Source organism: Dryobates pubescens, chromosome Z, assembly GCF_014839835.1.
Source record: "Dryobates pubescens isolate bDryPub1 chromosome Z, bDryPub1.pri, whole genome shotgun sequence".
Lineage (NCBI taxonomy): Eukaryota > Metazoa > Chordata > Aves > Piciformes > Picidae > Dryobates > Dryobates pubescens.
The window spans coordinates 135,048,791-135,061,073 of NC_071657.1; the positions used below are offsets into that span (position 1 = coordinate 135,048,791).

The following is a 12,283-nucleotide window of genomic DNA, read 5'->3' on the forward strand; positions in this document are numbered from 1 at the left end:
CCCAGAGTATTAGCCTGGCTTTCACTGCTTTCACTGATGTTAATAGGAGTAATTGCAGCATGCATCAATGATAAATATACAATCAATGATAATATATCAACCAATGATAGATATACGTTGCCATTATCATGATTTGACACTAAAATAAAAAGGATATTAATCAGTATCTTCCTCATAGTGCATACAACAGTTATAAGTGGGAGACCAAGTGGAAGTTTTGCACCCGGGGGTCTGAGGCCAGATTTGGGCATCAGCTAAATTAAATTTTACAGTGGATGCTCCTTTAGTGCACATTTGAGTATCAGGGCTCTTAATAACGATTTACTAAGTAAAAATGTGACACCATGCCTATGCTACAGACACATTCTATTCACAGATCTGCTAAAACATCTACTTGAGCAAGAATGCCTTAGCACGTAAGTAGGAAAATCTACCCCTAAGTCAGTAACAGCTCCCTACACTGTTTTGTTATTCAGATGTGGGTTATCTGAGTACTATTAACACCTCGTTCCTCAGAGTAAGCGCTTGTGAAGCCCTTTTTTCTGTTGCAGCAGGTAATGATGCTCTCGATGCCACAGTTCAAACGACAGAGGGTTTAGAGAACTACCCTGCAGACCTTCAGGCAAGCTGCGCAGGGAAAGCCACTCCAGGGATCCGTTCAAGAGAACTCAAAGAAAGCTTTACAGTTACGTTTGGCAAACGTCACCCATCGAAGGATGAATGCCTAAAATGCACCTTGGTTGTTTCATTCTTAATTTTGAATGAATATTTTGATACAATTCTAGGACTCGAGCTTTACACACCCGAGGCAGGTTTTTGTTTCTTTTTAAAGAGCTTATTCACATGAAGTCCCTCCTTCGTGTTAAAGTATCTACAGGGAACAGGAAAAAAGTGCCAAGGAGAGGATGGTAGTGAGCTGCAGAGAGGTCTGGAGCACCACAGTAGCACATGCAGAAAAATGAACTTTTGGCAATTTGTGGGGCAATGCTGGGCTGTCACTGTTGACTCACTGCTGCTCTGAAATAAGAATGGGTTCTCACAGATCATCTTGTCCTAAATGGGAATTGCTTTGCTGGGAGGTGGGGGGTGGAGAAAAGAAAAAGAAAAATGAAATAATGAAAAAGAAAAAGGAAAAGGAAAAAGAAAAGGAAAATGAAAGGAAAAAGAAAAAGAAAAAAAAAAAAAGAAAAAGAAAAAAAAAGAAAAAAAAGAAAAAGAAAAAAGAAAAAAAAGAAAAAAGAAGAAAGAAAGGAAAGAATGAAAAAGAAAGAAAAGAAAAAAGAAAGGAGAAAGACTAAAAACATAAAAATGAATGAAAAATAGAAAGAAAGAGAGAAAGAAAAGAAAGAAAAAAGAATGAAAGAAAAGAAAGAATGAAAAAGAAAGAAAGGAAAGAGAAAGAAAGAAAGAAAGAAAGAAAGAAAGAAAGAAAGAAAGAAAGAAAGAAAGAAGAAAAGAAAGAAAGAAGAAAAGAAAGAAAGAAAAGAAAGAAAGAAAGAAAAGAAAGAAAAGAAAGAAAAAGAAAGAAAGAAAGAAAGAAAGAAAGAAAGAAAGAAAGAAAGAAAGAAAGAAAGAAAAGAAAGAAAGAAAAAGAAAGAAAGAAAAGAAAGAAAGAAAGAAAAGAAAGAAAAAGAAAGAAAGAAAAAGAAAGAAAGAAAAGAAAGAAAGAAAGAAAAGAAAGAAAGAGAAAAGAAAGAAAGAAAAGAAAGAAAAGAAAAGAAAGAAAGAAAGAAAGAAAATCCAAGAAAGATAATCCAAGAAAGATGCAGAGGAAACACAGAAGAGCTTTCTGCTGTCCAAAATAGGACTTGAAGAATTGCTGTCATAGATATTTCACCATGTGCAGAACTCATTCTACCACTGTTACCTTGTGCACTGTAAGATGTGACTACAAACAGCAAGCACTTGCCCAGGTTTAGAGTTCTTTTACCTCGGTCCTGAAAGTAATAAAGGTCTTTCTGCTAGCTTGAACTGAAGCTGCATCTTCCACATTTATTGCTGTTTGACCAGGCTTCAACAACACAGTTGTTAGAAAGCTGTGTTGGACACAAAAATAAGGCACAACCCTATTACACAACACGATGCTGTGCAATGAAATCAGCCACATTATAACTCAATTTCTGTTGCCTACACAACCTATGCACGATAACATCAGCTCATGGAACAGCAGACTAAGCATATTACAAGCCTGAAAAGGCATGGCAAGGGAATATTGCCTCTCCAGTTTGTAATTTGGTAAATTGCACGTTAAAAAGCTGCTACTTTCTGTTTGCAAAATAAAACTCCTTCGAAGAGACAAAAAAAAAAAGTATTTAGGCTTGAAGGTATTTCTCATTCAGAAGGACCTGGAAAGCAAAAGAGATCAGGTACGATGACTTTTATCCAGCAGACATAGATGATATAGACATAGATGATATAGGTATTGAAAGGTTTATTCCTTGAGTACTGTGTCCCTTTCTGGGCCCCTCAATTTAAGAAGGACATTGAGACACTTGAATGTGTCCAGAGAAGTGCAATGAGGCTGAGGAGAGGTCTGGAGCACAGCCCTGTGAGGAGAGGCTGAGGGAACTGGGGTTGCTTAGCCTGGAGAAGAGGAGGCTCAGGGGAGACCTTATTGCTGCCTACAACTACCTGAAGGGAGGTTGTAGTCAGGAGGGGGTTGGTCTCTTCTCCCAGGCAACCAGCACCAGAACAAGAGGACACAGTCTCAGGCTGCACCAGGGGAAGTTCAGGCTCAAGGTGAGGAGAAAGTTCTTCATAGAAAGAGTAATTTGCCATTGGAATGTGCTGCCCAGGGAGGTGGTGGAGTCACCGGCCCTGGAGGTCTTCAAAGAGGGATTGGATGTGGCACTTGAAGCTATGGTTTAGTTATTCATGAGGTGTTGGGTGATAGGTTGGACTTGATGATCTCTGAGGTCTTTTCCAACCTTATTGATTCTATGATTCTATGATTCAAATAGAAACACAATTATCCCCTATGTGGTGAGGTGCAGTATATTATGGATGCTCTAAACAGAGGGAATCATCTGCAAGAAGCATTAAACTGTCATCTGCTTGATTCCTTTCACTTTGATCTCCAGTTAACACCCTTAACAGTGGTCTATCTATTCACTGACCACACTGCCACATATAGTGGCAGATGTTCTTAACCATCCAAGTTTTTCCAACAAAACTTATATCCTCAGTGATACAACTGAAATCACAGAAGCTACACCTTCTGGGCATATTTAAAGGCCATTGTACAGTAGATCTGGAAATTCAGCTGAGCATTTATTACATATATTGGGGAACTAACTAGGTAACTTAAGCATCTAAAGATATTTTATACTCTGTGGATGACCACAGCATTTCTATAGTCAGGCCAAGCAATCTCCACTGATTATCATTTCACAGAGAATCACAGAATGGTTTGGGTTGGAAGGGACCTTATAGATCACCTAGTTCCAACAATGCAATGGGCAGGGACAACTTGCACTAGACCAGGTTGCTCAAGACCCATCCAACCAGCCTTTGAACGCTTCCAGCCTTGGAGCCTTTACAGCTTCTCTGACCAATCCTCATGGGGAGGAGTTTCTTCCTAAAGTTCAGTCTCAATTCAGCTTCTTCCAGTCTGAAGCCATTACCCTTTGCCCTGTCACTCCATGGCCTTTGTCACAAGTCCCTCTCCAGCTCTCCTGTGGCCCCCTTCAAATCCTGGAAGGCTTCTCTAAGGTGTCCCCAGAGCCTTCTCCAGGCAACAATCCCATCTCAGCCTATTCTCAGAGGAGAAGTTCTCCAGATTTTTGTGGCCTCATCTGGATCCATGTCCATGCTCTTAACACTTCAGTGTCCTTGTGCTGGGGGCTCCAGAGCTAGACACAGGTCCCTGGTGTGTTCTTACAGGAGTGGGACCAAGGTCATCAACATGGTGTTTGCTACAGTTAGTGTTATCCAATTCCTCAGAAAGGTAAAGAGGTATTTTCTGAGGTAGGATGCACTGACTTTTGAAAAGTAAGATGATAACACACCCAACACACAGACTCACATGAGCAAGGGTATTTACTGAAGGTTTTCCAGGAGATCTGAAAGTGAATGAGAGTATTGAGAAAAAAATAAAGGTAACAGCTTTCAATCCAGAGTCGTATGAGGATGTCAGCACAAAAAGCACCTCACAACATAATGTCATGTGTAATTTAAGCATACATTTTTTAAACCAGCCACAACATGAGATTTTATGTCCTTTACTGACTGAAGTTTCAAGCCCCATTACTCTTCCCACCCCTTTCTCGGCTGTAGGGAGTTGAGGCTTCATAATACTGGACAAAACCAGATGAGGAAATACCAAAGACAGACTTCTCTAGATCCAATTAGCAACTTCTACCCTCCAAGTGGAAAACATTAAAATTATGTTAAGACTTTGAAATCAAGGAACAATTCTTGTCCTCTGTGTTGACAGACAAAGCATTCACTAGGAGCAACGAGTTAGGTAACCATAAACAGTTGAGGCAGCATTGTGTCTCTTTCTCCAGATTTCCTTGCACCACAAACCTTTTACACATGGGTCTGAAGGAGTGTGGCTGCATGAACACACAGAATCGGGTTAACAGTGTTGTGTAGATGCAATATCACATTACCCCAGAACAAAATGAGAACTTAGTAAATTCATTTATTTTATTGTGGTTTTTTTTCCCTTTAACCCTCTGGGAAAATGTTAGAAAGCTTTAAAAGCACAAAACTACGGGAGGCTGCTTTATCATATTGTGACTATAAGTTCTGATGGAAGTTCTAGAGGACTTCTCCTATCACTAAAAAATAAATTTAAAAGACAAGTGCAACCCCACAGGCTGCTGAGAATTTTTTGCTGCTTCAGTGAAATATGCAGTGCATGGCACTGCTGGCTGTTATAAGCTCTCAACACAGTTTGCAAGCAAGCATTTTTATTAGTGAGAAAATGAGGGCTCACTGGTTTGATCTGTGACACACACCACACGAGCGTTGTGACCCATTATTACACTTGTACATCCCCATGAGCTTTTAAAGGCAAGCTTACACTTTCCCCCCGCTGTACAACACTCCTTGGAGAGCCCAGCAGTCCCGCGGTCCACGCCACAGGAACACAGAAGGTACCGAAAACACAAACTGGGATACCTTACTGAGAAGTATGGGATACTTTGATTAAAAGAAACAAACAAGCCAACCCAAATCAAACCACTTTAACTATGCATAACAAGCCAAATGCAGCTAATTGAAATGGTTTATATTGGTAATAAATGAGAAGCCAAAACCTGATACTCGCATGCTTAAGGAGAAAAGCAACTAGGCTTAAAGTTCCCCCTTCAAACTGCAGCATCCGTATTTGGCTAAATCAACTGGTCAAATTATGTCCAAATATTCAAGCTAATATTTTTTTACACTTTTGCCTTTTTTTTTTCTCAACTGATTAAATGAAGTCCAATATTCAAGCTAATATTTTTTAACACTTTTGCCTTTTTTTTTGCCTGCTCCCCATCCTCCGCTGAGCTGCACTGGATGGTCTCGAAATGAAATCCGTTCTTTACGAGGCGGACCCAAGCCTGAGTTCTCTGGAGTGGATATGTTCTTGTCTAAACAATAAACAACATATACAGAGATGTGAAATTAAAACCCAGCCAAAAAAAAAACAAACCCCAAACCCTCTGCATTTCACTGCTTCAGGTTCTGGTTTTAGGGTAATATGCATGAAGAGGTTTATCTCCATAACACGCAGCTTTCGTAACGATGTATTGCTGACTGGTTTAAAAGCGTTTTCACCAGGCAGTGCTGCTTAAAGACCAAACTCCTTATCAAAACAGAGAGTAAAATCACTACATGATAAAATTGTGTCTTTAAAACTGCTGCAATCTGCCCCTTTGGAATGATTTTAAAACATATGTAGAGAAACATAGTGTTTTTGATACAGGAACCAGCACCGCCGTCCTTCAAGTGGATGGAGAAGTAGTTTGGGAGTTCTAGCTAATTAACAAGTTATTCTTTTACTGTATTAGACCAAACAACAGAGACCTCATTTCACAAAGCCCAGGAATACTCAGTTTGGTGCTGAATGGGGCTACACAGCAAATTTAAGCACATATAGAGAGACACAAAAAGCTCACTTTCATTCTCATGCACGCAGACACGTGAGTGCTTTAGACAATTGTTTCTACAGAATATTTAAATGAAACAATCTTTAGACCTAATCAAAGCTGTGGTATTTATTTTTGCACAAATCAGCCCTTTACAGATGGAAATATCTTTCCTGGCTATCTGTAAAGAAGCAAGCATCTGGGGAAGAACAAAGCAAAACTCAAATCAGACGGCTGAATGAAGTCTGTCTGCTCCTCTATACAACACAGCTATAAAGCAAACAGTAAGAACTTTGTTTTCTTGGGGATGCTTCCTTGTAGTGTGCCAGGTGTAAAAGTCAGGAGCTTTGCCCAGCCTTCAGCCCTCTTTTTAAATGACATTGAATGCATCTTACTAAGTACTTCTCTCTTTTTGAAATCAAGAGCTTTCAAGCAGCTTAGGGGACACAGTCTAAAGCTGCACCAGGGGAGGTTTAGACTCGAGGTGAGGAGAAAGTTCTTCACTGAGCGAGTTGTTCGTCATTGGAATGTGCTGCCCAGGGAGGTGGTGGAGTCACCATCCCTGGAGGTGTTCAAGAGGAGATTGGATGTGGCACTTGGTGCCATGGTCTAGTCATGAGGTCTGTGGAGACAGGTTGGACTCGATGATCCTCGAGGTCACTTCCAACCTTAGTTATACTGTGACACTGTGATTTTTAACATGACCTCCGTTCATTTTCTTCTGGCTCTACAAATATAGTCAGTTGGGTTTATGTCGTTGTTGGTTTGTTGTGGTTTTTGTTTGTTTTGTGGTGGTTTTGTTGTTGTTGTTTGTTTTGTTTTGGTGTTTCCCCCACCCCCAAAATATATAATTTACTCTTGGTCAATCTGCTGAAGGCTTAAGTCTTGCCTTAAGTCTTACAGGATTTCCCCATTTCCTTGCATCTGGATCTTTCTATTTAACATCTCAAATGGTAGCAGACATCCCCAAGTGCAGAAAGGCTTTTACTAGAGAGCAAAGAATGAAGCTATTTAATCAGCCAGTAAACTTTCCATTAATTCTTTTGGCTGGGAAGCGTAACATATCCAACTGGAGGCTGAAAGCCTCAAAGTAGCAAATTCAGTGGTTAATTAGGGAAATTTCAAAATAGCTCTAACCTGTTAATAATATCTTTTAAATTGCATCTCTAATTTAAAGAGACATTTTCTGAAGCTGCAAACATTGTTAAACAGCAAAAATAATTAAGGCTGGAGTATGTTCTTTGTTAAAAAGAAATAATAAAATAGCAATTGCATGTTTAGCCTGGAAAAGAAGTTTGGGGCCAACTTACGCTGGAGATTGACTTTCCTATGCACTCACAGAATCATGGAAACATTCAGCTTGGAAAAGACCCTCAGGACCACCAAGTCCAGCTCAGAACCCTACTCTACAAGGGTCACCCCTAACCCATCCAAACACCCACTTCCAAACCACCTTGAAACACAGCCAAGCTTCGGGACTCCACCACCTCCCTGGGCAGCACATTCCAATGCCTGACCACTCTTGCCCTAAAAAAATGCTTCCTAATGTCCACTCTAAACTTACCCAGTGGCAGCTTGAGGCCATTCCCTCTTGTTCTATCACTGATTACCTGGAAGAAGAGACCAGCACCAGCCTCTCCCCAGTCTCCTTCCAGGTAGTTGTAGACAGTAATGAGGTCTCCCTTCAGCCTCCTCTTTTCCAAACTAACCATCCCCAGCTCCTTCAGTTGCTCTTCATCAGATTTATTCTCCAGGCCCTTCTCCAGCTTCCTTCCCCTCTGAACTGGCTCCAGCACCTCCACATCTATCTTGTACTGAGGTGCCCCAAACTGAGCACAATCCTCCAGGTGTGGCCTCACCAGAGCTGACTACAAGGGGACAATCACCTCCTCACTCCTGCTGGACACAGCATTTCTAATCCCAGCCAGGATGCCATTTGCTTTCTTGGCCACCTGGGCATTCTGCTTGCTCATATTTGGTTGCTTGGTGCTTAGGAGGCTGTATTAATAATAAAGATAAACTAGATATGCCAGGTATTTATTACTGTATTTTGACCAGTCTCCCCTCTCCCCCCCAAATCCCCCCCCCCCAAACCAAACCCAAACCAAAGAAAGCAACCAAACCAAACACAACAACCCCCCCCAGTGCATTTTTTTAAACAGAGAATAAACACAAACATCAGAACAAACCCATCAACAATGAATTTGAATATTAATTTAAGAGTAATAGGATCTATGTAGAAAAAAAGTCTGAGGAATCACATCCTAGCTGCCTTATCTGAATTATTTCTGGACTAACAACCTCACCTGTTCATGAACCTGTCTCTATTGTTAAATACCATTTTCACAGTGGACATCAGGAACCTGTAAATGCAGCGTTTGTGGCTTTCTGCTTACATGCAACTCCTTGTAAGGGCTACACTGCCTTTCCATCAGTATGAAGCCTGCATTATTACAAAGACTTGCTGTAATTTGCTACAAGCAACTTGTGAAAAGTCACAGAGTCACAGAATTGTCAGGGTTGGAAGGGACCCCAAGGATCATCTAGTTCCAGCCCCCCTGCCCTGGGGGTTGAAATCACTACTGTATCTTTTTATTTTGGCAGAGTACCAGCGTGGCTGTCGTAGCATGGACTGTGTTGGTCCAAACTTCAGTCAAAAATTCACCAATGTTTCTTTTGTTGCTAAGGTTGACTGATTTATGCATTATTTAGAGAGCAGCACAGTCAAATATTTTGTGAGTAAAATGTAGTAAACATTCTGTGAGTAAAATGTAGCAACTTACTGATCCTGAGTGAGTACTAGAGGTCTAAAGCAACACTTCAGATGCCTGTCAGACTCATAGCTCAGGATTTGGACTCTTGCTGACAAGAGCAGGATAACTTCCTCAGCCTGAATACATTTTGTCAAAATCCCAGGTCCTCTGAATGTGTAAACTCTCTGCTCCATTGAATGTAGGCTTAATAAATTGGAGGCTATCTCAGAGTCTAATGGTAACAGCTATCTTTTTCTTTATATACCCTGAAGTGCTGCATAGATTTCCTAGGGTCTATTTTTAACTCTGCCATACAGGAGTGATCTAGGCAAACTGAATCAAGGCATAGATGACTCTGTATTTTTCCTTTCCATCCTTCACACAGTTCTCAGCACTTTCAGCCCAATAAAATAAATCCATTGTGGACAATGACCAGCTAATTCAGAATGAAACATTGACAAGTCCAGCTTGTTGCATATATCTGCAAATCACTAGTTTTGTATTTCCCATCTTTGAAATGGGAATAATAATGCACTGATAAAGCACTTTTCATACCTACTGAATAGCAATGGTGCCATGGTTTAGTTGCCTAGATGGTGTTGGATGATAGGTTGGACTTGATCTCAAAGGTCTTTTCCAACCTGTTTAATCCAATCCAATCCAATGAAATCCAATCTAATGAAATCAAATGAAATCCAATCCAAACCAATCCAATCCTATTCTATTCTATTCTATTCTATTCTATTCTATTCTATTCTATTCTATTCTATTCTGTCCTGTCCTGTCCTGTCCTGTCCTATCCTATCCTATCCTATCCTATCCTATCCTATCCTATCCTATCCTATCCTATCCTATCCTATCCTATCCTATCCTATCCTAAAGAAATGTCTATTATAATCAGCATTGCTGTTCCTGTTACTGGTCTAACTGGAGTCTTGAAAGACAGAACTGGCATGGAGATCCAACAGCCTGAAGAAGAATTCTCAAATACAGTTATGAGTCACACCGGCACAAAAGCATTTTGCATTTTTTAACGCATTTTACCAAGCATACATCTGAAGAACTTCAAGGTCAGGTGTTATTAAAATAGTAAAAATCTCCATGAGATCCTTTAACTGTTCTTTATGAATTACTTTGAGAGCTTTACTTTATACCCCCTTTACTAACTATAAATTAGAATTATTACTGTGGGTTTCCTTTTGAAAGGACTGATATTTTTACTTCTTGTTCTTCTTCTTGTTTTTCTCCATCCTTTCTTCTTATTATTTCTTCTTTTCTTCTTCTTTTCTTCTTTTCTTCTTCTTTTCCTTTTCTTGTTCTTTTCTTCTTTTCTTCTCTCCTTCTCCTTCTCCTTCTCCTTCTCCTTCTCCTTCTCCTTCTCCTTCTCCTTCTCCTTCTCCTTCTCCTTCTCCTTCTCCTTCTCCTTCTCCTTCTCCTTCTCCTTCTCCTTCTCCTTCTCCTTCTCCTTCTCCTTCTCCTTCTCCTTCTCCTTCTCCTCCTCCTCCTCCTTCTCCTTCTCCTCCTCCTCCTTCTCCTTCTCCTCCTCCTCCTTCTCCTTCTCCTTCTCCTCCCTCTCCTCCTTCTCCTTCTCCTTCTCCTTCTCCTTCTCCTTCTCCTTCTCCTTCTACTTCTCCTTCTCCTTCTCCTTCTCCTTCTCCTTCTCCTTCTCCTTCTCCTTCTCCTTCTCCTTCTCCTTCTCCTTCTCCTTCTCCTTCTCCTTCTCCTCCTCCTCCTTCTCCTCCTCCTCCTCCTTCTCCTCCTCCTCCTCCTCCTCCTTCTCCTTCTCCTCCTCCCCCTTCTCCTCCTCCTTCTTTTCTTCCCATTCTCACTCTCATTATAACTATCCTTATAATTATAATGACAATTCTCATTATTAATACTAGAATTAACTAGACTCTGTCATGTGCAGCAAGCATAACTGAACATGACATACAGTTACTTACTCACCGAGGAACAAAATCTTAGCCAAAAACAGAAATCCCATTTAATTTCTCCTGTCCCAAACTAGGTTTTGTAAGAGGCTGCAACAATTCTTTACTTTCATGTAAGAATAAAAAGCTCATTAACAATTCTTTACTTTCATTTAAAAGTAAAAGAAAAAATCATTAACAATTCTTTAGTTTAAAAAGAAAAATTCCATGAACAATTCTTTGGTTTAAAAAGAAAAACTTCATTAACAATTCTTTCATTTAAAAGTAAAAATCTCATTAACCATTCTTTAATCCACTTTCATTTTAAAATTGTAGGCTTTGACTATATGAAGCCCCAGTACAGTCTGAGAGGCTTTCAGGTGCCTGTATATATCGAATAACCGTTTCTTTTGGAGCATGTGCTGAAAGCTTGTCTTGAGTTAAGTTCACATGCTTCTATTTCTGAGCAGTCACTTTTCTGCTGTTTAATCTGTTTTCTGCTATTGATTTGTTCTGGTCTTTTTTGGTTAAAGTCTGGGGCTTTTAACAAATGTCAAGGTTTACATATCCTCTGTTTTGATAAGTAATGCAATATGTAAAATGCTTTGAATGCAGTTCTCGGTGTCCAAGAAGAAAAGCTTTGTTAAACAGGTTATGATAGAAGTTTTGTGATGTAGAGTAGACGTCATAGGGCACTTATCGATCCACCTAACGCTGTGTGTCTGGAGATAGAATGTATTTCAAAGTCCTTACCATATTGTACCACTTAAGAGCAAATACAGCGTAAGAAGGCACGGAGGGAAAAAAAAAGCCAACATCTTAATGAGAGTGACCAGAACAAATCATTAGCAGCAAAGCGTTTACATCAATTTGAGCTCCGGTTGAGGAGGTAGGTTCAGCAGGTTTGTGAAAAAAGGTAAATGCTAACAATCTCAGAAAAGACACTTTTAAATGATGCTACTTATGGCTATATTGAAGTCAGGCCAATTTAATTTCATTTATTTTTGTTTTTTAATTGCATTGCTGACATCAACCCCAAAATGTATTTATTATATGCAATTATATATGTAATTATCACATGCAATCTGACAGCGCGTTTTTGTGTTTCACGCTTATGTTTGAAGCGTTGAGAAGCCATGGAACATCTTATAAGAAATCCCACATAATCTGTCTCTCTATCTCTATCTCATCTCTAGCGCTACCTCTCTCTCTCCCTCTCTCTCTATCTCATATCTCTCTCTCCCTCTCCCTCTCTCTCCCTCTCTCGGATCTCTCTCTCTCTCTACCTCTACCTCCACCTCTGTCTCTACCTCTCTCTCTCTCTCTCTACCACGCTCTCTCTCTCCCTCCCTCTCCCTCTCCCTCTCCCTATCTCTATCTCTATCTCTCTGTATCTACCTTTCTCTCCCTCTCCCCCTCCCTCTCCCTCTCCCCCTATCTCTATCTCTCTCTATCTCTATCTCTATCTCTATCTCTATCTCTATCTCTATCTCTATCTCTATCTCTATCTCTATCTCTATCTCTATCTCTCTCTCTGTAT

General features: G+C 40.2%; 1 protein-coding gene across 1 annotated transcript in view; it reads right to left on the bottom strand.

The window, feature by feature from the left end:
• Positions 1 to 5,442: 5,442 nt before the first annotated feature.
• Positions 5,443 to 12,283, bottom strand: part of LRRIQ1 (leucine rich repeats and IQ motif containing 1) — a 141,999-nt gene continuing 135,158 nt past the window's right edge. The window contains exon 26 of the mRNA XM_054177871.1: positions 5,443 to 5,582. Within this exon, the coding sequence (XP_054033846.1) occupies positions 5,443 to 5,582 (140 nt within the window). The remainder of the gene's footprint in view (positions 5,583 to 12,283) is intronic.